The 27,380-nt window shown below is 44.6% G+C and overlaps 11 protein-coding genes across 11 annotated transcripts; 3 read left to right on the top strand and 8 right to left on the bottom strand.

The window, feature by feature from the left end:
- Positions 1-36: 36 nt before the first annotated feature.
- On the bottom strand, positions 37-1,170 carry BDB00DRAFT_789426 (uncharacterized protein; the record flags this gene model as incomplete). The annotated part of the gene is made up of 2 exons (XM_053120874.1): positions 37-87; positions 184-1,170. The coding sequence occupies 2 exons, from the start codon at positions 1,168-1,170 to the stop codon at positions 37-39; spliced, it is 1,038 nt and encodes a 345-aa protein (XP_052977861.1).
- Positions 1,171-1,520: 350 nt separating this feature from the next.
- On the bottom strand, positions 1,521-3,113 carry BDB00DRAFT_874158 (tubby C-terminal-like domain-containing protein; the record flags this gene model as incomplete). The annotated part of the gene is made up of 7 exons (XM_053127190.1): positions 1,521-1,654; positions 1,757-1,840; positions 1,929-2,016; positions 2,114-2,212; positions 2,307-2,427; positions 2,538-2,771; positions 2,872-3,113. 7 exons carry the CDS (start codon positions 3,111-3,113, stop codon positions 1,521-1,523), a joined length of 1,002 nt encoding a protein of 333 aa, XP_052977860.1.
- Positions 3,114-3,385: 272 nt separating this feature from the next.
- Positions 3,386-3,943, bottom strand: BDB00DRAFT_874157 (uncharacterized protein; the record flags this gene model as incomplete). The annotated part of the gene is made up of 1 exon (XM_053127189.1): positions 3,386-3,943. One exon carries the CDS (start codon positions 3,941-3,943, stop codon positions 3,386-3,388), a length of 558 nt encoding a protein of 185 aa, XP_052977859.1.
- A 3,146-nt stretch (positions 3,944-7,089) lies between these two features.
- Positions 7,090-8,050, top strand: BDB00DRAFT_874156 (uncharacterized protein; the record flags this gene model as incomplete). The annotated part of the gene is made up of 3 exons (XM_053127188.1): positions 7,090-7,482; positions 7,582-7,794; positions 7,901-8,050. 3 exons carry the CDS (start codon positions 7,090-7,092, stop codon positions 8,048-8,050), a joined length of 756 nt encoding a protein of 251 aa, XP_052977858.1.
- A 3,753-nt stretch (positions 8,051-11,803) lies between these two features.
- BDB00DRAFT_874155 (uncharacterized protein) lies at positions 11,804-12,682 on the bottom strand (the record flags this gene model as incomplete). Its single annotated transcript, XM_053127187.1, has 2 exons — positions 11,804-12,240; positions 12,325-12,682. 2 exons carry the CDS (start codon positions 12,680-12,682, stop codon positions 11,804-11,806), a joined length of 795 nt encoding a protein of 264 aa, XP_052977857.1.
- A 749-nt stretch (positions 12,683-13,431) lies between these two features.
- On the bottom strand, positions 13,432-15,343 carry BDB00DRAFT_481267 (cyclin-domain-containing protein). The gene is made up of 3 exons (XM_053117544.1): positions 14,634-15,343; positions 14,430-14,568; positions 13,432-14,283 (listed from the first exon to the last, which is right to left on the bottom strand). Exons 1-3 carry the CDS (start codon positions 15,180-15,182, stop codon positions 13,589-13,591), a joined length of 1,383 nt encoding a protein of 460 aa, XP_052977856.1. The 5' UTR covers positions 15,183-15,343; the 3' UTR covers positions 13,432-13,588.
- Positions 15,344-15,892: 549 nt separating this feature from the next.
- On the bottom strand, positions 15,893-17,042 carry BDB00DRAFT_832097 (uncharacterized protein). The gene is made up of 4 exons (XM_053124181.1): positions 16,890-17,042; positions 16,665-16,766; positions 16,153-16,527; positions 15,893-16,064 (listed from the first exon to the last, which is right to left on the bottom strand). Exons 1-4 carry the CDS (start codon positions 16,890-16,892, stop codon positions 15,948-15,950), a joined length of 597 nt encoding a protein of 198 aa, XP_052977855.1. The 5' UTR covers positions 16,893-17,042; the 3' UTR covers positions 15,893-15,947.
- On the top strand, positions 17,018-17,291 carry BDB00DRAFT_832096 (uncharacterized protein). Its single transcript, XM_053124180.1, has one exon. The coding sequence runs from the start codon at positions 17,026-17,028 to the stop codon at positions 17,188-17,190; it is 165 nt and encodes a 54-aa protein (XP_052977854.1). The 5' UTR covers positions 17,018-17,025; the 3' UTR covers positions 17,191-17,291.
- Positions 17,292-17,587: 296 nt separating this feature from the next.
- On the top strand, positions 17,588-21,343 carry BDB00DRAFT_832091 (uncharacterized protein). Its single transcript, XM_053124179.1, has 4 exons — positions 17,588-18,017; positions 18,145-18,504; positions 18,615-20,058; positions 20,225-21,343. Exons 1-4 carry the CDS (start codon positions 17,850-17,852, stop codon positions 21,142-21,144), a joined length of 2,892 nt encoding a protein of 963 aa, XP_052977853.1. The 5' UTR covers positions 17,588-17,849; the 3' UTR covers positions 21,145-21,343.
- On the bottom strand, positions 21,344-22,964 carry BDB00DRAFT_832081 (mitochondrial carrier domain-containing protein). The gene is made up of 7 exons (XM_053124178.1): positions 22,899-22,964; positions 22,684-22,761; positions 22,503-22,584; positions 22,004-22,403; positions 21,739-21,917; positions 21,568-21,621; positions 21,344-21,499 (listed from the first exon to the last, which is right to left on the bottom strand). Exons 1-7 carry the CDS (start codon positions 22,921-22,923, stop codon positions 21,436-21,438), a joined length of 882 nt encoding a protein of 293 aa, XP_052977852.1. The 5' UTR covers positions 22,924-22,964; the 3' UTR covers positions 21,344-21,435.
- Positions 22,965-23,831: 867 nt separating this feature from the next.
- On the bottom strand, positions 23,832-27,249 carry BDB00DRAFT_789417 (uncharacterized protein; the record flags this gene model as incomplete). Its single annotated transcript, XM_053120873.1, has 4 exons — positions 23,832-25,844; positions 26,512-26,580; positions 26,823-26,869; positions 27,240-27,249. The coding sequence occupies 4 exons, from the start codon at positions 27,247-27,249 to the stop codon at positions 23,832-23,834; spliced, it is 2,139 nt and encodes a 712-aa protein (XP_052977851.1).
- Positions 27,250-27,380: the final 131 nt, after the last annotated feature.

Raw genomic sequence — 27,380 nt, 5'->3', positions numbered from 1 at the left:
GAACTGTACAGAAAGGAAAAAAAGCTGGTTGATCTTCTATGATTTCCAGAATTGCCATGGTTTATGTGTCTTTCCTGATGAAGAAGACTAGAAACGTGTCAAATAATACAGTGAAAGCGTATTTAGTTATCTCAGCGTAAGCAACAGTAGAGATGGTACTGAATTCTTATGTAGAAAGCTTACCGAAGAAGATTGATGATGATGTTTCCTGAACATGCCAAAAAGACCCCCAGATCTCTTTTCCGCGTCTTTGGGTGGTGGTTTCACTGGTAGGTCCTTATTCCGAGCACCGGGATCAGCACTGTCGGTAGCAGTGGCTGAAGGAGATCCAGATTCTTGCTTGGAGACTTCTTCCGTCTTCTTTGTTGCAGTATCATTGGTAGTGATAGCAACATTAGCAGGAGTCGTTGTTGTCGTTGTTGGCTTTGCCGTTGTCGGCTCTGCTGGTGCTACACCAGCTCCAGTGCCTTCTCCAGCAGATGGCTCCTTGCGATGTTGCCGTGAGGTATCTTGACTAGGCTTTTCTGCGGGTGCTTCCTTGCCTTCGGTTTTATTCTGTTGAGATGTCTGCTTCTTTTGATTTGATTTGGGTTCCTCCGTTTCAGCTACAGTCTCAGGAACTCTTTTGCCCGCAGTAGATCCAGCGGGCTCATGTGTCGATGGCATATCCGTGGGCGGTGGCGTTTGTCCAGGTTGCTTCGCAACGGGCTCTGGATGGTTTTCTTCTGTTAGCGGTTCTGCCTGCTGCTTTGTCGCTGCTACTGATGCTGCTGATTGTTGTTGCTTTGTGGATGCTACAGGTGGTGATGGCTCTTTTGCAATTGGTTCTGGCTTCTTGTTCTCTTCCTCCTTCATTGTAATGTCTTGCCTTGATGCTTCTATGGGCGTGGCATCCTTCTTAACAGGCTCTTTATCCATCTTTTCGGGCGCTTTAGGAGCCTCTGACGGTGTCTTGGTCTCTGCAGTGACAGGCGGCTCTTGCGTCTTTGGCTTCGTCTGTTGTTCGACGCCCTTATCGGTCTCATCGTTGGCTTTCGCATCATCTGGACGGATGTCTTCACTACTAGGACGGTGAGCGGCAATAGCAGCCTTCACTTGGTCCTTATTAGCCTTCTTTTGTGCCTTTTTCTCTTCTTTAGCCTTTTGTCTGCGTTCTGCTCTGGATGCCATTTTGTTGTTGATCTTTATTTAAAGTAGTGGGGACTAAGAAGTTTGGAAGAAAAGGAAAATTAAAGTAAAATGACGAAAGAGAAATGAAAAACAGAAATGTTTGCAAAGGAAACGATATATGCGATACGTCTCGGACATTTCCTAACACTTGCACACACAGCCCGCCATTTTCCTAGGCAAAAAGAAAACTTGTGTTAACCACCGTAACATATCCCCGATCCCTACTCTCATCCACGTACAGTGTACCTCCAATTCATCATGAAATTGTTCCGCTCCATCACAACTCTGAAGAAAGGAAAGATACGCCGAGATTCACATGCGTTATATATCATCACTAATCATCACCGACCCTATTCACATGCGAGCTTTGCATCAAAGGAGGTAAGTGCAATAGCAAATGCTTGGAAAAGGCAGATCGGATACTTGTAATCCATCGTAAAGTGATCAGGTCCGACTCTACCAAACTGCATTACGATATAATCCACTATGTTCACATACATATGCCACATAGTTAGCAAACGGTTCACCACGCCCATCCCTTCAAACCCTGTATCTGTTTTTCGGAGTTTACATATTATAAACTTACAGTCGTTGTCATGGACAATCTGAAAGTTCTTGACTGATGCTTGAGTCACTCTTCCACTAAAGTTCAATACAAACGATTGCGTTTCTGGAGGGTTTTGAAGGAAAAAGAAAAGTAGAGCGTCAGATGATGGTGCCGATGACACTTGAGAAAACGGCTATAATTAATCTGCTACCTTCATTCCATTGTGGGCTTTTGTTATGCAAGACCAGCAGATCGCGTGACCCGCCTTCACGATACTTGCTTAGGAGAGTTTCCGACTCCTAATTAAACCATCCACCCACAAACTCCGAGCATGAATAACAATGGTGCGATACAGCAAGTTGCCAAAGGAGAAGAAAGATGTAAGGCATAGCTTACCGATGCTGGTCGGAATTCGGGCCGTTTACCATCTCTTGTGAGAGTGTGCATTAGTATGGTCATTTTGCGGGGTCCTTTGAACCCGAGAATATTAGGATCCTGTCAATCACAAAATCATCATCCATCATCTTTCGACGTCAGCTTTCATGCACTCTCCTTATTGTATCCTCCTTTTCGCTCATCATGTCCTTACATAAAGAACAGCGCCCATTTCTTCCCGTATAGGTAACTCGCTTTTGCTAGCGTCGATATCCTTCTTCATAGGATTGCGACCATGCGAGTAAATAACAAACGTCGTTCCCAAGAAATTCGACCTAGTATTTATACGTGCTGTGTCAATAATTGCGACACGTCAGGAGACCTCAAATTCCTACATGCATATCATAAATATGCTTGGAAGCAATACTAGGTGTAAAGCATTTACCGAACTTTTCCTAGTTCTACTAATCTCTCAGCAGGTTCATGTGAATCGTGAACAACGCCAGATATAGTGTAGTAGCTGGTCTGACTCTTGCGCTTCTTGCGTGCAGTCATTACATGCTGTACTTCGCCTGTTCGAATATGCTCAATCAAGAGCTGGTATTGTGGGTATATTTTATCGAGCCCGTCCCGATAGCGACAGATACGACATGCGACTCGTGTATTCAGTGCTGCTGGCCTAGATGAAGTCTATACATCAGCTTCATGCACTTATCCAATAATTTAAAGTAGAATATAAGCAGACCATGTGCTTTATCAGCACACTCTCACTCACTCACCGAAAAGCAAGGTTCATGAGCTCTTTGGTGCTGACTAGAGGCGGTTGTGGGCCATATTCAATAGGAGGCACTGGGCGGGCAACTCGAACAGTTTGTGGTCCGTCTTCTCCGTCGTCTACGGGGGCAACAGGCGCTCCATTTGAATTTTGTACTCCATTCTCTCCTTCTGAATCAGAATCTGATAACGATCGTTCAAAATTGGGAGGATTTAACTGTGGATGCATAACAACTTGATCGCTCATGTTTTCTCTTAAAAAGTGGAGGTTTGAAAGCAAAAAGTTATATGTATACGACTCGCACAGATACACACCACCACTTTCAAATCTCCGAAGTGCCCCTTCTCTTTCAACCCTTTTTCGGTAAACCGCTTTGGTTTTGCAAACTTTCTTTTTTCTTTTTCGTCGACACAAAAATGAGTAATTAATATTAAACAATAAGGAAGGAGTTAATTCATTAAGAAATATAGAATGTGGAAGGAGATTTGGAGAGAGTATCGGTATTAAGAGTAGGTAAATTAGACGCCAAAAAAGTAGAATAACGAAACAGGCACAGCCAAAGCGAGCAGTAACAGCTTATTAGGCAAAGCCAACGCAGCCGCATTGTAATGCAATCGAACAGGTCGCGAAGTAAGAGCCAGATCCTCATAAAAGTACGTATCCGCCACAGCAGTAACAGTCAGAAAAAACATGTCGACAGCCTCGTCGACCTCTTCGCCCTCCTCGTTGCTGACCTTGTGCGTCAGGTCACCGGGGACGGTCCAGTCGTATGTGGCAGACATTGTAAAGTTGAGTTGTACGCCAGTCGAATTGCCGCCAGCTAGGGGTTCGTCTTTGCATACATTTTGAAGCAGGTAGCGTTTGCCTGAGTCTTCCCACAGATCAATTTCGACGGTATAATTGCCGGTGCCTACGTTTTGATACTCGTATTCGATGGTGATTCTGTCGCCGGGGGTGACCGTCGCGTTGAATTCAGGCGTTTTGACATCGGGTCCTACTTGTGCGTATGCATGATGTGCAAGAGTAGCGAATATCAGTAGTACCACGAAAATTAAGGAAGGACACTGGGGCGACATCGTGAAGAACGTAAGAAGAGGGGATATTATGAAAAGGAAGGAAAGAGCGAGTAAAAGAGGGAAGAAAGGGATCAAAAAAGAGGAAGAGGACTGGAAAGAAAGTTAGTGAGAACGGCTGAGGGAAGAATTGAAAAGAAAAGACGATATGAATTATTTAGTGAGGTACCGGCGGGTCCTCTATTCTATTTTTTTTTTCATTTGCAAGACGGACCAACTGCGTGGGGATAAATGTTGCACAGGGCATCTAAAACTGCTGAGTATTCTTGAAAAGAAGAGAGAAGCTGGGAAAGACATATGATAGATGGCGTTCCTTTCTCTTTTGTAAACGTTTGTTGTAATCGACCTACATGATTGCTACTGCACGGCAGCTAATTTGAACGCTGTCGTTCTATTTTTCTTAGGAACGTTTCCATGGCACCATGCGGCTGCTAGGTGATGTACAAATCAATGGTGTGAGGGACATACGCAAAGTTTACGAGCATGTAATCAAACTCGGCAGAAGTAGGGCAACCATCATCACCAGGAGAATCCTCGATTGAAAGAAGACGGAAAACGGCAGAGCGTGTTTATATATTCATTATGTCTATTATCACTCTGTAAAATAGGGTGTAGAAACATACAAAATTACCAAGCAAAACATACATTGTATGTAGATTTATATGTGCCTCAACAACTCTTGTAATCTAGAAGATATACTGTAACTTTGTAGATCACAAAAGAAAGATGCAGTTCTTCGACCAATTGTGTATGTTTGTAACGCTTATAATCGGTATTCGAATAAAAGAGGAAGGACTAAACCAAAGTGGTTTGTATGACAGAAATCATAGTGTCTGTGTACCAGGCAACATGTTGTGCATGTCAAAAATAGAAAGCTTTGCATGCGCTCCAATGTTGCACCGTCAGCGACACTATTCAAAAAGGCTTTAGCTTTTTCTGATCTTCCCTTCGCCATTCTCTAAATCTGAATGACACCACAGCAGCAGTCTTATGGCAGTAAACGAAGAGAAGCAAAGGAATCGATTCGTTGATTGATAATCCCAATGTTTGGATATTGTTGAGTATATGGGCTATGTCTCTTATAAAATCGTGTGAATTTCAGGTTTACTATACGGCAACAGGTGGTGCTATTGTGTGAAAATGGTAGGTCGAAAGATACAGTAATAGGCAGCTTGGGTGAGAAAATGAAGAGCGCTTATAAATAAACCGGAGACACATATTTATCGAAGGAAAGCAAGAAGAGGGGATGGTCTGTGCTTATCTTGTGATGTCAGGCTTGGTGATCATCTTCACAGTCTCTCAAAGGTCTTTGCGCCAGTTACTGTATACATCAGCCAAGCAGTATCACAGTACACAGTATTAAAAGTATTAGAGGTATGATATTAAAACCTTCGGATTGGAAGAAGACGTAACATTTCTATCGATTCGATGTATGTGCTATGGGCTAAGTAAAAATTTGCACTTATTAAGTGATAATCACTCAGAATAGTGATTTTCATTTGGTGTGTTAGCTACATAGTACATAGAAGAATAAGCCATATACTTAGTTTTGACCGATCAAATCAGCATTTTACATGTTGATCGTTCCGGACTGCAGAGTATTTTATTTAACTTAGTAAAGACGTGCTTTTAAGGAGAAAACGTTCGGTAGTATATGTATACATAATATTTCTCGTTAAGGCGTGAGGGGTGCGGGAGGAACTGCGATTGTTAAAAAAGGGCTTAACACATTGGTCCTCTGCTTTACTGTCGCATGTGTGAAGCTGCAAGGGTGAGTGGTCCATTGCAGTATATGTTTAATAATGATTGTATGCTTTCTTTAAAGGAACGTTCAAGAAGAGTTGGCATTACCACTGCGACCGTGAATTGAATTTACATGGAGATGATTTAAGCGGGGGTAACAGTGAGCGGTTCGTACACTCGGCTCAAAAGTGTTACAACGCTGCACCCAATACGCTACAAGCTACATACATTAAAATAGCGTCTCAAAAGAAAAGAAAATCTTGAAACTTATATCTTCCAAACTATTTTAAACGGCCTTTATATATAGCATCTAGTATTTTTAAACCTTAGACGAACAACATATTGGATACGTACGGTTTAGTTCAAATGCTTGTTTTATTCATGGAAGGCTGGATTGACCAGCGCCATAAGGTATACGGTCTCTTTCTTGCGGTACTGGACTATCGATGCTTGAATGGTAATGTTACAGAGGGAGGTACAGTAGTAAGACGATAAGAAACATAATGGGAAAATGACAAAAAGACAGAGGAATGATTAAGGTGATCGCAGAATGAGCGGGAGAGAGCGATATGATATAAGCTAGAAGCAACAAGGGAGTTGGATAATCGGGTGATATGCAGTATAATAGTAGACGTATCAGTAGTAGTGATATTGTAAAGGCGTCCACCATCCTTGTTGTGATTGTCGTAGTAGCAGCAGCAGCAGCAGGGTGTTTGAACTGAAAAGAATATTTATCGCTGGAAAGAAAAACACATGCAACTCATGACAAAAATGCATCTGTATGACGCTTTGAAACCTTCTGCGATGTGTGTTTGACATTAATCATCCAAAACAAATATACCGTAATGAGTGATATATGGCTACCGGCATAACATTCAAGCCGTATGGTGGGTGATAGAGTAAGTGTTACTGCGACAAACAGCAACAAGAACACAACAATGATGTAGTGTATTCAATGACCTACGAGCCTGTCCTTAGCAGGTTACGGATAAGAAATCGTATTGAAAGCGTACGTACACAAAAGAAGCCAGTAGTGAAGAGGCTATGGAAGGAAAGCATTTAATCAGCAACAGAAAGGGCAATGCATGGGTTTCTGCTGTTTGGAGAATGGTGATCGCTGTGAGAAGATGCAGACCCAAAAAGAGAGAGGAACTTTTTCTTCAATCAAAGCTGTGACATGCACTTCGGTGCCTCTGTCACATTATAAAAACAATCAAAGCTGTGCTTCTTCCCTGAATCTTCTCCTTCATCTTCCACTTTCAACCCTTGTTTTACTCTACTACTACCTCTTGAACGCAATACCCGAAGAGTGCTTCTCAGAAAAAGAGCAACACATTACGCACACTTGTAACCAAATATCTCTTTGTATACAACTTCTTGTAAAAAAAAAGTTACCAGCACAAAAAATGTGGAGATATTTTCATGGCGAGGCTTTCGTGACCACCGGCGGCAAGGCTCAAAACCGACAGCAAGCAACTAGTGATAGTGATACGACGACCATGTCGACAGCGGTAGAAGCACGACCTATTCGTCAACCTAGTGGTCTGATTCGACTGCTTGGCACCTTTGGCGCCATGAAGCGACAAATTTTCGGTCCCTGCTATGATCCGTACCAGCGGGACGAGGTAGTACAGGAAGAACAAGAACAAAGAGGAGGAGCAACCAACCAACAAGAACTAAAAGAAGCGCATGTCGAGCGACCAACCAAAGGACGACGGTCTCTTACCTCCATAGTGGTGAACACTATCTCCAACATGGCCTGTGGGCTCTTTTGGGACACAACAACAGCACAACCACCGGTAGCGGCAACAAGTTTTAACGAAAAACAGTAACAGCATCACCATTCGCGACGTCGCCCACTCTTCCGTGGCCGGGATATCGACTTTACACATTTCAAGACATCGTCCGCTTGGGAAAACAGAATGCAAGAGGCCGAACGGTTGATTCGTGGTATTTGTTCGCAAAACCAACAGCAGCAACGAGACAGTATAAACAATCCCTCGGGGTGGGGCTTGCCTCTAAATGCAGCCGTAGCCTATCAATTTGCGGTCGAAGAAGATAATAGCAAATGGGGCCTGGTGAACAAGGAGGATCTCAAAGTTTGCTTCTTGGTATGTATTTGACTTTTTTCTTAAAACATCAGATCTTTTAACAGCAAGTCTTAACTCTCTCTAACACAAGCTATGTTGTTTTGCTGCTTTCATAATAACATCAAAGGCACTCATGCCACCTCCGAAACCTAAACGCACTTACATTGCCATCCAAGAAGTACCTACACCACTAGGTCTACCCGTAGGCGTACCTCACAATTACCAGCATTCACGCACTCATCACCATCTCTTTCATGACGCAGTAGTACTACCATAGCAGTACTTACCCTTTCTCTTTTCTTCTTCATTATATGCCCTCTTCTTTGTATATACTATTAGGACTTTATTTTCTTCGACACACAGACACACATATCCACTACACATATCAAGTCTCCACACAACCACATCTCCACATACACACACACACACACATCCAAAAAGAAACCCCAGAACATCTAACAATCAATCAAAAGACAAAAGTATCATCATTATATAGCTTTATTCATTATTTCTTTCTTTTCTTTACATACAACACCAATCAACAAGAGCAACTTACATAAAAATCAGACTCTGTTCTTTCACATCCGTCCCCTTAAATTTAAAGTTTATATCATATACGACGACGAATTTTCGTGTTGTTTGTAGAATTACATATATCGCTCGAGTATGATAATATGTATAATTTGATGTGGTGCTTCATAACACGACGAGAGCCATAACATGCACTTTATCTTCAACTTCAATTTTGATAGTAACTGTCTCTTTCTCACGCTCATGATTCATGCATACTATAGCACGTACCATGTATACAAACACAACGAAGCAACAACATTGATCAACAAGCAGCAAAAGCTGCTTCTTAGAGTATAGACGTGACTAACACTGTGAGAAATACTGCCATTGTTCTACAACCAGCTAGCTTTGGTCTAGCTGCTTTGGATTACACTTGCGAAAACTGGATCATCCGAGAATTATCTTTTCGTGCTTTACTCAATTCGGATGGATTGTTTCTATGAAGCTACAATGCTTAACTGGTTGCCGTATGTATGCCTTTCATATTCAAGCGTTTATCTTATTCTGATGATGTGTGCTTAAGGCGGATCCGGGGGATCTGCAATTGCTAATTGCCGTGGGTATATACATGAATAAGAGTGCGTCTTTTGTTTTTGTTACACATGCCATCACACCACACCACAGTTGATACAATGTCTCATTGATAGTCTGTGGACTACAAGTACAAATATGTTATACATACAAACTTTTTGTTATGTTGAATGAACGAATGGAAGCCGTTATTATAGGGAGAATCGAGTTCTGGATGTATACTCATGTTGGATCAGGGGCAATTGATACCAGGGAAAAAGCACGTGCTACCAGCATCACAAAACATGTTGCCAGCAAAACAAAAAGGTCGTCCCATCATAAAACAATCTGAATAATTTAATATGGTTGCTTATATACATATCATGGTTTGGAACCATGAGAGATAGCATGGTATAGGAACGATAATAGATAGGATTGTGCTGCTATACAGTGTGTGCTGTCAGCGTCTGCTGCTATTCATCTATGGTCGTCCATAACCCTCCCAGACATGCAAGGACATTACTATTTTGCCAGCTGAATACGTCTCAGTCTACCAGCGCACGTTGATATTATTCTTTATACCAACTCGCTAAAAAGCTTTTCTTCCGTGGATCTACATTCGTGTCTTTGTATCTGCTTGACACGGTGCCGTGCACGGCCCACTCACAAACAAGCGGCGACAGCATCGGAGGGTACAGCTCCGCATGGTGAGAGACACGTACCACTACCGCCGCAGCACATTTGTTTACTTGACCACCAAGCACACCCCCTTTCCTTTCCTTTCCTTTCCTTTGGTGCTGTATCTTTTGCTATGTCATAGTAGGCAACCCACAAGTTGATACAAGCGAGAAGAAATGTCTATAAAAGCGAGCAGTTTCGCTTTCTTTTTCTTCTTCTAAACTTTAGTTCGTTTTGGTACGGCTTTGGCTATAGTGCAGATTCACCGCTCTGTGCAATGACCAGTTCAAATGCCTGTGCTGGCGATTGTCAAGAGGATTCTGAGGATTGGCTGGAGTCGGTGGTCCGCTCGGAGGAAATCTTTTGCAATGTACCAGTGGGAATGTGGACATGTACTCGGACAAGTGATCGTGCACCTGCGGGTGCACGTGATGCCCGTGCTATGTGGTGGGTTTTAAACGAACAGATTATTATTTACAGTATTAAACACAATAAGAAAATGATAAACAAAATAAACAAATCTTTTTCTTTTCGCACTCTTTTTATTTTATTTTTTTGCTCACGTGCACGACAAGTTCAGAGACTATTTCCTTCGCCGACCATCCTCGTTTTTCACATGTATCATACATCACCCGCACATACACCGAGAAAGTGACACGCCGTCTGTTTGGCTTTGTGTCAGGCCTTTTAGCTTGCCCTGCTACATACTTTTACTACTCGAATCCTTTTCCTTGAGACCCGTTCGCAAGATTTACCATGTGTGAGTGCGTGCAGAATCAATAGCTTTGATATAGATACCCACTTGTTCGTGCTTTAGGCATGAACCATTGTTTTGCTAAGAATGTTGATGACTGCACGACGCTAAAGGTGGCTCTTTTTTTTTTATGTTTTAGAGCCACCCATTCTTTCCTGTCTGTGCCATTTGATGTCAAACTTGATCCAGTCGTCATGACAATGCTTGTTAACATAGCTACCGTCGCTGAGTTATGCGTATCTAACAAAAAGTAGCCTAGCTACATACTGCATCGTGATAATGTTTTGACGCATATCTAGTATATACATATATACTTTTTCATAGCCATTCACGAATGATAGTATGTATGCACTGCAGCTGGCTGATGAGTTGCGAACTTAAGGAGGAGCTATTACATTTTAATGGTTTTGGATGTGACATTATTACCAATGTGGTGAGCCACGTTATTACACCACCCAAGACATCAAAATAAGGTAGCAGTTTCAACAGCATCAGACTGTATGTGAGCAGCAAAACCAATGTACCTCACAACAGGCAGTAGCTTGGCAACCCACCAACTGACACCGGTGTCAACAAATAAGTGACCCGACGACATACATAATAGAGCTTCTTCTACACAAGTTCTTATATGTCCCTATCAATTCGTCTTATACATAGTTTATCCACGAGCCGAAGACCGATGAATGGACATCTTTCATCTTTATATGCTTTTATCAAAATTGTTTATTTCTGTTCTAAAATGAATAATACAAATGTTAATACCATTCAAAGTGGATTAGGGATAACAATCGGAGCACATTCTCGAACAATTATTTTGATCCAGTTGACTGAGAGGGATCATTGAGCATATATAAATGTATTAAAACTATAGCAGACGGCTCGAATATTTACTACTGTAGGACCTGTGGGGAATAAAATTTGAGGTATGAATATAACTATGGGAAGATAGAGTAGAAGAGAGTAGAGTATGCTGATAGGAAGGAGATGACGGTTGTTAATCGCGCAAGAAGAAGTGGGATTGAAGACGTATGTATTCCTTGTCCTTGCGCGATAGAACTCACATTTATTAGTGCTCCGAAAGCTAAAGTGGACGCGTACTGGAAGCGGTTAACATCCATCCAACCAACTCTACCAATGCTACAACCAGCATCTTTTCAACGGTAACAGATTCCTGATAACCAAGGAGATCCATGATCCATTACTAGACATTCTAAGGTTTCGGTGGTAGCTAGATGCAGACTATAGAGGTGACATATGATATGAGAGTGCGCTTTTCAATAGCTGAAAGAGTGACTCTGTTATTATGTACACGGTAGGAATAAGGACGATAAAATAGGCAGAAGAAGAGCATCCTTTATTTTTAAGTCGATACATCAGAAATCTGAAAGTGACTGGTACTAGATAGAATCGGTGTTATCTACGGAAATCAATGCTATTTTACAAATATGAATTGAAAAGAAGAACTGGAAAATTAAACAGCAGCTTTATATGGTAATGGCAAATGTGTACAAGAAATTATGTGGTGGTGGTAGTAGTGATAGAACTAGTAGTAGCAGTATGATGATGAAATACAAATGGGATGGTATTAGTGGTGGTGGTAGGATGATGCCAAATGATGGTATTGTTTTTTATACTGTCGTCGTCATGTTGCTCGGAGAAGAGACATGCATCGTGGTGGTGCTGGAAAAAGAGCGAGAGAACTTGTGTAGCCTGTTCCTGTGCTAGTTGGAATAGGTGCGGGATATAGTCTTCGAGCAAGTGGTTGATGGTCGAGGAGAGATGGCGATGGATGTAGTTGTCGAGATGTCTTTTGACAGTGTCCTCGTTCTCGACCATGCACAGATGGGTCAGGTCGGGACAAACGTGGCGCGTCGTCTGCTGGATGTGTCGGTGTAATAATGATTTTGTGTCAAGCATGTTCCAGACAGCCGACAATTTATCGCCAATTAATGCTAAAATAAGCATCATCCATTCCAAAACCCTGTTAGCAATTTATTTTCTTGACCCACTGTCTCATTACAGCAAGAGAGGCTTACATTCGGCAGCGCCCATAACTTGGTTTTTGAGGAGTGGTAGGTCGATCAACGACAGTGAGAGGGATGCTGGTGATGAAGATGATGATGAAGATGATGATGACACGAAGCAGGAAGAGGATGGGTCGGACAAGAGGACGGAGGATGATTGTTCGCGAAACTGGAGCAAGATCTTTTTTGATACTTGCGAAAAGTTATTGTCGAGATCAGAGAGCATGTGTAAGGATACATCGTGTGTAAAGAGCTCAATGTCGATCGCACGCGTCGTTGGCTCGTATTCGTCCCGGACGTCGTCTTGGTGTGTTGCTTGTGCTGCAAACAGGACAAGAAGTATTGTCAAGTGCAGCACCAACCATTTCATTCTCTCTTTCTTGTCTTTGTCCTTGTTTTTTTGTTTCCTTTGCGCAGAGTTGTGCTTTTTAGTTGGCGGCGTCGTCGGTGGGCAGATGTTTGACGAAACGCGTGTGTGATTGTCTGGAAAGAGAGAGAGAGAGAGAGAAGGAAGAGAGAAGAGAAGGAAGAGAGAGAGAGAGAAAGAGAGAGACAAAGGAATGCAGGGAAGGGTGGGACAATATAACGACTCAAGAGGCAGTGTAACATTTCAGCCAAATTAAGGTTTTCTTTTATTTTCTCTTTTTATGTTGAAAACCAAAGACAGAGAAGCAATGCGCACTTGAGTATACCTTGAAAAGGTTAATTTCCACGAAACCGGGCAAAGTCAACAACACACGTACAAACAATGTCAGACAACCTTTTGGTAATTTCTTTTTTTCTTTTCAGCCAGAAAAAAAAATATCCTTATATTATGAGAGTTTTAAAAAAAAAAAGAGACGTAAAAAAAAACACCAGGGGGAGGGGGTTAGAGAGAAGGGACAGAGGACACACACACACAGAATGAACCAAGTGCGCGCGTCTTGTCATGATAATAATAATAAAAAAACGCCTCGAAGATAAAAAAAAGCACAAAAGGGGGAGGGGTAATTGAAAGGGAAACAAAATGACACAGCGTCGTCATTTTCCTTGGTCCCGCATACAAAAAGCTGCATGTGGGTTCGCTTGTTTGAGAAGGTATTAGTAAGAATAGTAAAAGAAGTGGAAAGAAACGGGAGGGGGAGGGGAGTTGATAGTAGATAAAGAAGAGGGGTTGGGATAGGTTCATAAGAGAGACAGAGAGAGAGAGAGAGAGAGGGGTTAAGTATACGATGTGTATTTTTATATGTCATTCAGTCATTCAGTCATTCGGTCATTCAGTCATTCAGTCAGTCATTCAGAACAAGTAGTCCTGGTTGGTCGCTGTGGCCCACGACGACGACGACGATGACGAAGCTTCGAACGGATGGTATTCAAAGTAGTAGCTCGTGTTCAACCCAGGCGGTGGCAGCTGCTTCTTGTACATGGGCTCGGTCGGCAATCCGGGTGGATTCGATGATCTACGTTGCTGCAGGTGCTGTTGCTGTTGCTGTTGCTGTTGTTGCTGCTGTTGATAGTGGTGGTGCGGATAGTAGTGGAAGGGTGGATCGCCGTATCGACTGATCGGCGGCGGTGGCGCAGTGTGTCGTTGCGGCCGTAGCGGGACCAGGCTGTGGGCTTTAGCATAGAGGTTGAGATGATGCTGGCGCTGGGTGTTCTCCAGTTGCAGTCGCGAGGCCTCATAGGCGGATTCCCAGACGGCCTGCTGCTGTTGCTCAAGCAGGGTATCTTGGTACAAGCCGAGGCGGATCAGCACGTCTCGCATCAGCGTGTTGTCGACAACACCGCCGTCCAGTGCCATGCGTTGCACGTGCGCGCGACAGCCATCCACGGCGTGCTTCCATTGGTCAAACTCGTATTCACGGATGAACAGCCCGTATCCAATCGCTTCCAGGAACTCCGCTTCCATTGTGTTGAGGTCATGCAGCTTCATGCCGGACACATCCGACCATGTCTTGTTGGTGAATGTGCTATCGTCAAGAAACTTGTTGGCTAAAACAGCACACACATCATATCAAACAGACAGGAGTGAATCCACTTTGCATCTCGCATACAGCAGGTTTCTTGTTCGGCCCACACACACACACACACACACACACACACCCTCAACAACAATAGCATGATAGCAGATGGCTTACCTAACATGAGCGCTACGGTGAACAGACGATATTCGGATCCATCGGCACCTTCGATCGTGGGGTTGGTCCGCAATAACGCACAAATGTACTTTAATGCAAGGTACACTGCGCTCTGAGAAAGCTGTGTGGCTGTCAGGACCTAAGCACACATATGATATTAGAACCTCTCTCTCTCTCTCCTTAAAATGGTGTGTGTAGACGTACCTGCAAACAGAACTTTTTAAATGCCGGGCTCGGTTTGGTTGCATCGATCAGATAGGCCTGATTCACGGATTTGAGAGCCATCTTTTTCCGAGCGTGCCACATGAGATAAATGATCGACGAAGCAAAATCCGCCAATCGTGGAATATCGTCGACAACAACAGGTAATGATGGTGTCGCTGGACTGGCTGTGTTTGCATTATTACCAGCAGTAGTAGTACAAGTGGCAACAACAGGCTCAAAGGCAGAAAGACGCTTGTTGTGAGTTGTTGTCGCTGTTGTTGTTGTCGCTAACGGTGGCAGCAAAGCATCACGATACGGGTTCGGAAGCGGCGGGAACACCTGTTGATGATTATGATGCTGCTGCTGTTGATAGTAGTACGACGACGAGCAAGACGACGACGACGACGACGACGGTAAGGCTGATGCTGCCGCAGTTGTTGTCGTTGTCGTTGTCGTCGCTCCTCCTGTGGTTGCCGTTGTCGTTGTCAACACCGTTGCAGTAGGTGGAAACAGCGTGTAAGGCTGCACCGGCTCCAATCGCAATTGCATCTTTTTGTGCGGTGGAGATATATATGTAAAGGGGGGGGGGGTGGGAGGAGGAGGGTTTGTTGATTACGCAAGAAAAGGTTAAAAGAAAACAGAAAAAAAAATATAAATGTCGTCTTTTTTTTTCCTTCTTTTTCTTTTCTTCTAAAATGCGTAAAAAAGGGTTTTTTGATTTATAACTTACTGGGCAACCCACTCAAGGGAATTAACACTTAAGTTGGGCGTTTTGTGGGGGAGAGAGGGAGGGAGGGAGGGAAGTGACACAGCAAGTATATAAAAACAAAGGGTTGTGGATGTAGAGAGAGAGAGAGAGGGCCGCAACTACTCTACTCGTCCGGGGTTTTTGATTTGTCAATTGAAAGAAGTAAAAAAAAAAAAAAGATTAGACAAAAATCAAAATGACGATTGGGGAATAAGGGATGGGCAAAGAAAAAAAAAAAAAAAGGCCTTGGCGGGTGGGGGTCGTCGCCTTTAACATGAAAATTATTTTTTCTTGTTTTTTTTTTGCGTGACGACCACAGACGCGCCCATTGGATGAAACGGCTTTGAGGAACCCGCCCGGCCTTACTAAAGCACCCTACCCCCGTATGCGCACACACACACACCCCTCCTTTCCCCTACTCTGTTCTCACACACATCCATCATCCACCACAGTGAGAATATACACACGCACAAGACTACAAAGCGTTAATTCCTGTATACTTTTTTTATTTTCTCTCTCTCTCTCTCTCTCTCTTGATATTAGAATTAATAAGGGTTTCTGTTGTTTTATCGTGGTATCTCTTTGACTGTAAAGTACGTGTCCGTGAGGTGCTCCTGCTTATCTTTTGGCGGGGGAGTGGGAAAATGCCGTAGTTCAGAGTAACGGTCAGACTGTCGCCAATCCTAATATCAAAAACAGCATTCAGTAACCACTTTGAGGAGGAGGAGGAGGAGGAGGAGGGTGGCTACTTTTCTTAAAATGAAATTATACCTTTTGCAAATCGACCACCTCGACCTCCATGCGCTCAAAGTCCTTTTCTAACTGGCTGACGATATCATCCTTCATCTTCAGTTCGCGTTTGAGCGTCTCGAGATCCTCCTCCTTTTCGTGAATGACCTCATACAGACTGTCGCGGTCATGCTTGACCTGGTCCATCTCCTCGCGCAGTCGGGCGTTCTCTTGCTGTGACGCAACAGCCAAGCTGCCGCCGTTCACGTGCGAGTGGATCGCGGGTCGACAGATATGCTGCGGTTTGGCACGCTGGTCTTGGCTGTCATCCGGTGGCAGCGTGAGCACAGAGAATCCTTGACTCAGCGGTTTGTTTGTAAAACAGCAGGTCTTTTCACATGTTGGTTTGCCTTGTAACTGTAATCTTCTTTTTTTAATATGCGGATCTCATTCTTTCTTAAATGCCACCCTCCCTGCACTTTTTTTTTTTGCTTTATCAACGAAAAACAAATTTACTACCAAAAGAGAGAAGAGCGAGCTGCTTTTTTTTTTACCTGGCGATAGAGTAGATTGATCATCTGCACCAGATACTCGTACTCTGGACCGACATTTTTCATTTTCCGAATCTGGTCATTGCGCATTTGATTCATTTCTGTCTGTTAAATTCAAAAAAAAACCCCACTTAATAGTTTGTTCTTCAAAAGTAATTATTAATAATAACTGCTGCTGCTGCTGCTGCTCCTCCCCTACCCCGACCCACAAGAGAAAGCTACGCCTACCATGTATTCATTCAGGTCGTCTTGTAAAAGTCGATTGCTTCGTTGTAGCCGAACATTTTGGAACCGAAGATGATTTATTTCTTCCTTGAGTTCAGATGTTTGTTCATCCACCAGCCGATCGCAATCCAGTTTTAGTATGCGATTGGCTCGTAAGAGTCGGATATTCGAAAGTGTCAGTTGCTCGTTTTCTTTTTCTAATTGCCGTAGTCGGTTCTCTATGTTTCCTGGAGCAGATCGTCGTTGTGTGTATTGTTGTTGTTGCAAGGAAGCTGCTTCTTCGGTGGGTGAGGAAGGTTCCTGAAAAGGACAGGATGAGTTATGCAGGCTGCCAAACAATAGCTTTTTTATTTTGCGCGTGCACACACATACATGCAACTTACCAGGGAGGGAGTTTCGTTTAATGGAATCATCAAGTTGTATGAAGAGGAAGGAGTGTCGCGAGTGGTTGTGGAGACAGGTAATGAGTAGCGTTGCATGTGATTGGGCACAAGGGAGTGTGAATTAGCTGTGGATGAATGGGCGGATGAAGGAGAGCGGAAGGACGAGGTGTCAAAAGGACGGTAACAGGGTCAAGCGAGTAAAGTTATTGTGTGTGTGTGTGTGTGAGTGCAAAGTAATGGAAAATGAACAAAGCGGGCCTTCAATGAGAGAGAGAGAGAGAGAGAGAGAGAGTTGGGTTGGGCACACACATGATGCCTCTTTGACCCAGCATTGTTTTTTAAACATCCCTAAACTGGACTGAATTTGCTGCTCAACCACTTTCTCTTTATCCTTTTTTTTTCTTTCTTTTCCTTTAGTTCCTCCTTATGTCGTTTGTAAGTTTCACTTGAGTCTTTTGAAAAAAAAAAATATAAAAAACAAGGTTGAAGAGAGACCCTTTTCCACGATCATCTAAAAGGAGCTGCCCCCTCCCCTTGTTCTTTGCTCTTCTTTCTCATATCCATTTGCTTATGCAGTACCATGTCATCCCTTCCTCCTACTCAGCATTCTCGCCATCACCATCCTCACCAGCACAACCACAATAACCACAGCAACAGCAGCAATAGCAGCAATAGCCTCGTATCGCATCTTTCGACACGCTTTGTCCATGCGGCGACCTACGCTCAAATCACAAGACAGGAGGCCATGGTAAGTGATGAGGATGCTCCAGCTGCCGAGACAATAGAGCATAAAACAAAATAGTTATATAACGTAAACTCTTTCTCTCCTCCTCCTCACAAACAACCCCCCCCCTCCCCCATCCCATTTAATTTAGGACGCCATCCTGAATATCATGGAAACACAACATGAACACAAAGCCACCAAAGTGTTTGATCTCTTGATGGATCATCAACTATTGGTGCCGTGCGATCAGTACTACCAAGTCCACACGTCAACTTTAGCCGACCAAGGAGTCTTTGTACCACTGACGCGGTGCTATTCCTCACGATGCACTCCACAACAACCCTCATGCTACTCGCCTTCATGTCCATACAATGCCAATTCCCTCGACAACAACAGCAGCGATCACGACGAGCCCAACGTAAACAGCAGCTCATCATTGATGCGGACAGACACCTTTAGCAGTAGCGACAGCAGCACCTACGCGAGTGTGGTGTTGCCGCCCAGTGACGACGTACGTAATGTTTGTTATTTGCGCTACGAAAGTAGCAGCAGCTGCTACTGCTGCTGATGCAACCCAAACTTTCCTTGTTCATCTGACACACTCTCTCCTTCCCGAATTAGGGCATGCCGGACCACTTGCCGCCCAAAGAACGTAAGCGCCAGGCAGCACTCGCCGAGATTTTACTTTCAGAAAAACAATACTGCCACGACCTCGACATCTTGCGCACCATCTACGCCGAGCCACTGCTACAACACCATTCGCCTGCCATCGAGCACACGCGACGGGAACGCTTCCACGACGTTGTGTTTGCAAATTACAAGGTCATCTACGCCATACACGAACAAGGCTGCACCGAGCTTGCCAAATTGCAAAAAAGTCAACCGCCCATGTTTGACGCCGAAACGGGTGCTGGCAATGTTGTTTTCCAGCACGTGTCGCGACTCATGGAGCCCTACAGTCTGTACGCAGCCAACCATGTCAAGGCATGGTACATTGTCCAACACGAACTCGCAAGCAGCTATCCGTTTCGCGCCTATGTTGACCAGCAGAACGCACAGGAATGCACGCGACGGCTTGGCCTGCGCCATTATTTAACGCTGCCGACACTACGGATGGGCAAATATCGACTGCTCGTCAAGGCTCTGTACAAATACACAACCGACGAAGGCGATTTGCTAAGCCTGCGCGCTGCATTGGCTGAGCTCAAGGATTTATTGGCGCGCATGAACGAGGTAACGAGACAGGCCGAGATTGAGACACGACGACTGCAAATCATGACGTCGTTACGGATCCCGGAGCATATCCCGACAACCTTGCAGCAGATCGTGGACGACGATGCAGTTCTTTTGCACGAGGGTCGGCTCTTGTTGGCCCGCTCTTCCCATTCCTTTACTGCCACACCATGCTATGTCTTTCTATTTACGCATTTGCTCGTGGTCACGCGCCCGCGTGATGACACGTACATTGTTGCCGGGCCTCCGATTCCTCTTCACATGCTTCGGATTGAATTGCCTCGACGAGCACACATACAACAACAACAACAGCAGCAGCAGCAGCAGCAACAGAGAAAACGGATACGTCTCCAACAGTTGCAAGAGCAACACCAGGAAGTGTTGGCAGCAGCTCAACAGGAACATTGGGTCGCAGAAGACAGCGTGACAGGACTTTACATCCGGGCTCGTCTCCGACGCTTCCGACAAAGTTTCCATCAGAAAACGGCCCCTGCCGAAATCGCTGTTAAGCGAGTTCGATCGCCGTCTCCACCTTCCACTACACATGCCCGACGACGCACCCATCGACTGCGGATGCTCACAGTAAGTCACTTGGGCTATCCAGAGTCAACTTACCATTTTACATGCCCGACGCTGGAGGAACGTGAGCGGTGGTGCGAGCGGCTGGTGACCGCATCCCACAATGCTCAAGGGGCCATTGAGCATAGAGCGCCCTTTGGATTGAATCCGTTGTGTGAAGTAGCTACCGGATCAAGTCGGCAGTCTATCATGGTCGGAGGAAGTGCCAAGTTTCCTACAGGCTGTGGTCGGATATGGTGCACGCTTCCCTTTGGTATGTCAGTATGATTCCCCGCACTTTCCTCCCACCCCCCCCCCTTTCTTTCTCGGTCATCGATCACCCCAAGGAGGCAAAAATCAGGGAATATAGGAGTTCAATCATACTAAAAAAATGCATGAATCTGGGGGGGGGGGTGGTTGGTTTCATTGTTTGGCTATAGTCAATGATGAAACGGGACAAGCCATGTTGGCGCTAGGCACACAATACGGTGTGTGGGTTGGGCCACGCGATGGTGGATCGCAAGACTTTTGGCTCGCAGTACCGCATGACGACTGCCAGCAACTTGCCATTCTCGACAATTCAATCCTGTTAGTCCGAGCCTACCATCGACGCAACGCACTGATAGCCTACGATCTGAAAATGATATGCCAACGCCTCGCCATCCACCGACGCTGGGGCTTCGTGCGTCGATCCGCAGTCACTTCATTTGCTGTGGGTGTACTCGACAAAAAGACCGTCCTCTGCTACTTGACACGGAAACGACGGCATCGACATCAACGGTTAGTCATTGTCCAGTATAAACAAGCCGCCAGTTTTCGAAAGTTGAAAGAGTACCGACTCGATGTCAAAGACGCGGTGCATGTCCAGATTGCACACAACACTGTATTTTTACTATCGCCCACACAAGGTGTTTGTCGCATATCCCAAGACGAACATTGGAAGAAATTGAATATCACCGATAAGAGTAGCAACAGCAACACTAGCAGTAGTGGTACTACTATTAGTAGTAGTAGTAGTAGTAGTAACTGTAACAATAACGGCAACACACCCGTTGTTGTTAATGGCTTTGTACCGTTTGCGACGCATGGTGGTTATGTCTATGACTCTCGAACAGCCCAATCCGTCAACTTTTTTCCAGATCATCATCATCATCAGCAGCAGCAGCAGCAGCTACTACGCATGCAAATACAGGATCGCATCGAGTTTGAAAGTCGCGTGCAACGTGTAGCCATTGTATTTCCTTACCTAATTGGATTCTCGCACTCTGTGATTGAAGTGCGACATGTTGAAACGGTAATAAGATTGATATTGAGGGTTAATTTTGGAGATACTTACTACCACTATTACTACTATTGCTAAACGAAACAGGGCAAGGTGGTACAAGTGATTGCTGGCTGCCACATTCGCTGCGTCCACGTATCACACGACGACAATGAGTGTCCGACGATCCATGTAAGCATGTTACATCCAGAAGAACATGTTACCCGAGTATACAGTCTCAACCTCCTTCGGCGACCCCATGTTGTATAATTCTCTTGTAATAGCAAATAATAGATAGTAACTTTTTTTTTTCTTAATGATTATGATACTTTACAAATTCTATTGCAATTTTGTTTTTTCTTTTTTTCGAATCGTTGTTGTTGTTGTTGTTTACATAAAGTGCTTGCGCATAAAAGTAGATACAGTGTCAAAGACAACCAACAGAATACCGCCACTACACAAATCAATGAATTTGGATCAGTATTTTAACTCTATTCGTATCCTTGCAAAGCAACAACTTACCCAGGACCAAGACGAAGCACCTTTGCGGTGAAACCACGATATAAAGCAGCAACACTAAACCCGTATTGTTAATACAAACACGTAACCATAACAACCCATCGTTCCCTCCAAAAAAAGGATGATTTTGTCTCGGCTTCCTAACCCCCCCCCACGACCCAACATTAGGTTTACCCTTCTTCCTTGGCGACCAAAGCCAACGATGGCACGGTCCAGCTGTATTTCTTGGGTCCAACACCGGTGTAGCCTTGGATTCTAGTCTTGACGACATCCATGGGGGTATTGAGCATAGTACCAAAGGTACCACCGATGGTGCCGGCGACAAAGTTATTTGCCAACTGTTCGTTCTTGGTCTACATGTAGAAAGACCATTTTTTGTTTGTAAGTAACAGAGTAGGGAAAATCTTTTGTGTTCCCATCCACCCTACATGCGTTTTACCTTTGGCTTGGGCAAGATATCCTTGACACCGAAAATGACACCAAAATAACCACCGTTCCAAGCAGCATGACGCCAGATGGTGGCCTCCAAACCATTGTACAAAGCCAAAGGACCTTCTTGCTTCAAGATCTTTCGCAGCGCATCCATGGTACCGTTGTATTTGCTAGAATTGGCCTTGTCCTGCATGCGGATCTTGACCAGTTCAAAAGGAACGATGATGACGGCTTCGGTGACACCGGCGCTGACACCGGTGGCAATGGCCAATGGCTGGGTAACCTTGTCCATGCCAAACATCTTTTTGTAAAGCGTCGTGTATTGTTCGTTGGCGGCAAACTTGGTCGCACGCTTGGGTGCTTCGACGAGAATGGGGGCTGCAATACCACGGTAAAGTGTAGCAGGACTAAAAAAAAAAAAAACGGGGGAGAAAATTAGCGTTGGGCTTGTTGTCTCGCAGGAAAAATAAACGTTTCAAATTTAAAAATAATCCATGCTTCCTTACCCTTCCTTCTTGACGATATCCTTCAGACTCTGAACAATGCCGACGTTACCCGTGGTGCTCAACTGTGCACGCGTCTTGACCACTAGGTATACGGCACACAACATGTCAATACAGGGTTTTCACTCAAAACCAAAAGTACTCCCCACCGTCTTTATAAAAAGAAAAGTCCTGTAGACTTTACCGTCCAAAGGATACATGGTCAAGATTTCGGAAATACCAGCAATGGCGCCAGCCAAGAACTGAAAGTGGAATGGCAAGGCTGTATATATGTATGTATGTATGTATGTATGAGAGAAGACACAGAGGTAGTGTGCGCGTGTGTTAGCACTCCTTTCCAACTTTTTTTTTTTGCAGCGAAAACGTAAACCATGTTCTACTTCATAAAGTGATACTTGCGTTTTGGTGGTGCGTCAGAGGACATGTTTCTGTTATGACAAAGAGAAATAAAAAAGTGTGGAGAAGTAAAGGAAGGCGCGCCTCTTTTTCTTTGACAAAACCGATTATCATTGCACGGGCTGGATCGGAATCAGTCACACAAGAGCATTTGAAAAAAAAAGGTTGGGTTACCCAGTGTGTATGATATTCAAAAGTGTTATTTGAGTTTCAATTCATCCGACGCATCTCTCTTTTTTTTTGGTTGGCGTCCCTTTGTCGTGAGTCAGGGCTGCCTGTTTCACAAGATCGTTTCCAACAACACCCTCTTGCCATCATCCTTTCATGATAACAACAAGACGTAATTTGTCCGAAAGGCAAAAAGATAACTGCACTGTGATAAGTTTGCAGCTAGGCACCGGTGAAAAAAGATAATTTGGAACTTTTTACTATCGCTCAGGTACGTGGTTGTAAGTGTACTCTGTATATGCCAATGAGAGCCACCATCTATAATTTCCTGTTTTCGGGGTTTTGGCCCCACCATCTTGGATTTTTTTTTTATTTCCAGGTGGCAGTAGTTGACATGGCGCACTGTGAACAAGCATCACTGTCCTGTTAGCCTCTCCAAAATCGAAAAGGATGTGTCGGTTAGAAAATGAGGTTGGAAAGTAGTACAGTTGGAAAAAGAGAGCGAGAGGACGATCAACAAAGTTTCCTCTTCCATAAGGAGAATTTACCAAATGTGCATAAAAAAAGAGACAGGAGTACAAAGAAAAGGTGGCGCAACCCTACAGCCACTCCCTGATTGTTCCAATGAAATGTTCAACGTCAAAGAGAAAGAGAGGGTGATTTGTTATTAGAAAAGACGAACGATGTAATTTACATACAAGCAGTGAGAGAGTGTGTGTTTGAAGGAAAAAAGGAAGGAGAAGGGTATAATAATTATTTATAGCGTACTTAAGCAGGAGCGAGTGCCTTATTGTAATTGTCTTGTTCAAACCGCTCCACTCGGTCTAGCAACGCCAGATCCGCTTCAAGACCTAGTGTCTGCATTTCTCCAATCACTTCTATCGCCGCGTGGGACTTGTTCTGGAGCAGCAATCCGTCCACCAACATGGTGTATATCCGCAGATCGGCCTCAACATTTAAATCCTCTTCCATCTCTCGCATCAATTTCCGTGCACGTTGGATACGGCCCTTGCGCGCCCATCCCAGAATCATGCGCTCGTAGACACCCCGGTACGGCATCCAACCTTTCTTCCGCATCTTTTCATACAGTCGATTCGCCACATGCATGTGTTTGGGTCGACCGGCCGAAGCATCCAGCAACAGCTTGTATGTCATGCTGTCTGCGAGAATAGGCACATGCGGAGTACCGGGAAACAAGGCCGCGCGGTCATTGTTCATGAACTTGGCCGCTGCAACATCGACACCGTGACGTTCGCATTCGCGGGTCAGAGCAATGTTATTCACAAACACCTCGTCCAGCTTGCGTGCGTTCGTGTCCGGCAGTAAGCGGTCAAAGAGCTGGCGCTCGATTTGCCCTTCGCGATAAATATCCAGCAAGGTGCGATACGTGGATGCGTCGGGCTCGACTTGCACTTTGCCCATATGCTGTAAGATTTTCAGGATCTTGCTGAAATCCACCCCGTTTTCTTCTTGCTCCTCGGCCGTCGCTCGGATCAGTAGGTTGAAATCGACCACATCCGGACCGTGCGACTCGGCAATCGCTTCAAAGACTTGCTTTGCTGCCGGTATATCGCCCGCCTTGATATAACATGCCATCAACGAGCTGAGTGCTTTGTTATCCATCTCCATGCCAGCCTCAGCAGCGGTCTCCAACACTTCGCGAAACATCTGCGTACGACCTGTCTGTGCACACAACCCATAGAGGCTGTAAAACGTCCCGCTGGGCATGTCTTGTGGAGATATCTTGGAGTTTTTCATGTCGTGGTAGAGCTTGAATGCATAAGTGTAACTCTTCGTGCGCACAAATGTCGCTAAACCTGCATTGTACAACTCTATAGAGATGTGCTCAGGGTATCGTTTCTTGATGGCGCGGTATAGCCGCATAAGTTGCTCGTGTCGGTTCGTTTTTGCTAGCGCCATATACAGTTCAACGCACAGATTTGGCTCGATCACAGTGGATAGCTGAGACCATAGCCGAAACGCGTGTGTCATATTGCTTCGTGTCAGGTAGTACTTCAGCAGCTTATGCCCTATTAATTGTGTCCCATTTTTATCCCGACATGCTCGCGCGTCTTCTAATAGCTTGTACGCATGTGCTAGCTGGAATGTTTGTAGCGATTTGTCCACAAGATGCCGCACCAACATTTGTGTAGGCAACCCTCGTTCCCTTAAATACTGATAAAACCGCCGTGCGTCCTCCAACAGCCAGGCATTAATCGCTCCGTGTCCAAACAACTTCAATCCGACATTGAGGATTGCCCGATCATCCTGTCCTTGCTCAATGGCATTGCGCACCACATCAATTGAATCCTTGCCAAGCGTCTTTAGCGTCTCCAGAGCCTTGTCCTCGTTTCCCAATCGCAGCCAACCATCCACGATCGCACGCACCGCCATCTGCGTTGGTGCCAACCCGTTTGCTTGCATATTTTTCAGCCACGCCGCAACACCTTCCATATCACCCTTGACAGCCAGACAGTGAACAAGTGCCTCATAAGCCCGCTGTGAAGGCACTTGCTTTCTATAAATCAACCCTTGCATCGTCTTTTCCGCTTGCGTCGTCTCGCCATACGCCGCATAAAAACAAACGAGCATCTCCGCATCCTGACCACTGAACTGTGCCGGTTTGTGAATGCTCAAATCGTACAATATCTCTGCTGCCATTTTACTCTGCTGATCATTTGCGTGTGGGAAATACGATGCAAATAATCCGACCACTGCCTCGATGTCTTCGTGCGTCAGCGCTGCCAGCAGGTGGGGGTCTCGACGGATTTCGCGGTATAGCTGCATGATATGGATACGTTGGATACGCCGTATGATGCTATTGTATACTCGACCCTGAAGACGTCGAGACCGGCTTTTTCTTTTCATTGTGTCGCGCGAAGGAAGGTGTGAATCGTACAACTGCGTTCGTAATCGTTGAATTGGTTCAGGGACAACAATGTCAACTGCACTGGACGGTGACTGTGGCTTGTGCTGATAACGCTGCTGCTGCTGTTGCTGTTGCTGCTGTTGTGATCGTGACAGGAACATTCGTCTTGTTGTATAATTAGTGTTGTTGTTATTGGCCCTGATCGTGCGTAATGATGTCCATGGTGTGACGGCAGGTCGCGTGGCGAGTCGACGAGAAAGGCAATTTCGACAAAGTGTTTGTGCAGACGCGAGAAATGCTAGTGTCGTCGTCTGCTGTCTCCAGCCTTCGCGACGTAACAAAGACTGGAGAGACATGTACGAGAAAAGTGGAGGTCTTTTTTTTTTCTCTTTTCGAGACAAAGGGATCGCGTTGTTGTTCACAGACTGCGCGCAGTTTCGAAAAAGGGCAAATAAACAATTTTCCTTCCAATTTGAAGCCCGTTTACGTCACAAAGGCGGGCAATCGCTGTTGCGTACTTGGGACCAATCACAGCCAATGTTTCCGCCTAACTTTAGATTAAGGGTGTATTCATATCACCTTATTCTGGATCATTCTGCTCTTTCGCAGAATAGACACTTGATTCATGAAACTGTTACGCTGCTTTGGCTAATATAATATAGATCATCACTAATGTGGCTGCTTCTTGTCGAAATAACTTTTCACAGCTCTGTCAAAGTCACCTTTGTGCTCGATAACTGAGTTTCTGATACCAGTGCTTGCGTAATTGATTCTATATAGTTTATCGGTGTAGGGAGATGTACTAAGCGTATGAGCAGCAAAATAAACGTTGCTGCTTCTCCTTTCTTATTGTAGCTTTTATCACAGTATGAGTGCTCTACCACACTTACCTTAAGCATTTCAACCACGTCTCCAGGCAATGCTTTAAGTGTCACCCCTGTTAACATTAAAAATAAGAGGAAAATAGTATAAAGCAACATATATAGATAAGCGATATCACTCTTCACGAGTGAGTAACATAAATACATGTCATTATACTGTTCATTTTCCATGAGCAAAAGTGTCGCGTGATAAGCTTGCTGCTTCAAGAAATTTTCTGTGATGACTAGGGAAATCGCTCAACAATACAACTCTAAAACTAACGATGTGTACCATAATTGTTTCGTTGTTGCAGCTGGTGTGTGTCAAAAACACCACTGTTGATACTTTTCACTTTAACAGTTGAGAGGTAATTACATACGGACTCCGTGAGGACACACTATTTTTCACTCATTTCGAGGTTTATAGAGTATACAGATATCATATACGTGAGTCCATATTGTCTGATCTTTGTCGCTCAAAGAGCTACCACATACTAGTGTATGAATTTTAATGGGAGCGGTTATTTTAGTATATGATAAACTCGAAAGATCTTCATGCCTGCATTTATGCGTATTTTGGCAATGTTT

This window comes from Zychaea mexicana (genome assembly GCF_025766255.1).
Source record: "Zychaea mexicana strain RSA 1403 chromosome Unknown BDB00scaffold_56, whole genome shotgun sequence".
NCBI lineage: Eukaryota > Fungi > Mucoromycota > Mucoromycetes > Mucorales > Lichtheimiaceae > Zychaea > Zychaea mexicana.
The sequence above is the reverse complement of the archived record's forward strand: the minus strand, read 5'-3'. Positions and strand labels throughout refer to the sequence as shown.

Bases quoted from the DNA above. Each gene is read 5' to 3' on its own strand.
- BDB00DRAFT_832081 (XM_053124178.1), bottom strand. From the start codon at position 22,923: ATGTCCTCTGACGCACCACCAAAAC. The intron at 22,404-22,502 runs GTAAGGAAGCAT...TTTTTTTTTTAG, and splicing joins GATATCGTCAAGAAGGAAGG to TCCTGCTACACTTTACCGTG. The intron at 21,622-21,738 runs GTAAACCTAATG...ATACGGGTTTAG, and splicing joins TTGGTCGCCAAGGAAGAAGG to TGTTGCTGCTTTATATCGTG.
- BDB00DRAFT_481267 (XM_053117544.1), bottom strand. From the start codon at position 15,182: ATGCAATTGCGATTGGAGCCGGTGCAGCCTTACACGCTGTTTCCACCT. The intron at 14,569-14,633 runs GTACGTCTACAC...ATGTGTGCTTAG, and splicing joins TTAAAAAGTTCTGTTTGCAG to GTCCTGACAGCCACACAGCT. The intron at 14,284-14,429 runs GTAAGCCATCTG...GTGCTGTTTTAG, and splicing joins CACCGTAGCGCTCATGTTAG to CCAACAAGTTTCTTGACGAT.
- BDB00DRAFT_832097 (XM_053124181.1), bottom strand. The intron at 16,528-16,664 runs GTAAAAAAAAAA...AGAAGATTACAG, and splicing joins TCAATCTACTCTATCGCCAG to TTACAAGGCAAACCAACATG. The intron at 16,065-16,152 runs GTATAATTTCAT...TTTTGATATTAG, and splicing joins AGGTGGTCGATTTGCAAAAG to GATTGGCGACAGTCTGACCG.
- BDB00DRAFT_832091 (XM_053124179.1), top strand. From the start codon at position 17,850: ATGTCATCCCTTCCTCCTACTCAGCATTCTCGCCATCACCATCCTCAC. The intron at 18,018-18,144 runs GTAAGTGATGAG...CATTTAATTTAG, and splicing joins TCACAAGACAGGAGGCCATG to GACGCCATCCTGAATATCAT. The intron at 20,059-20,224 runs GTATGTCAGTAT...GTTTGGCTATAG, and splicing joins ATGGTGCACGCTTCCCTTTG to TCAATGATGAAACGGGACAA.
- BDB00DRAFT_832096 (XM_053124180.1), top strand. From the start codon at position 17,026: ATGCGATTGGCTCGTAAGAGTCGGATATTCGAAAGTGTCAGTTGCTCG.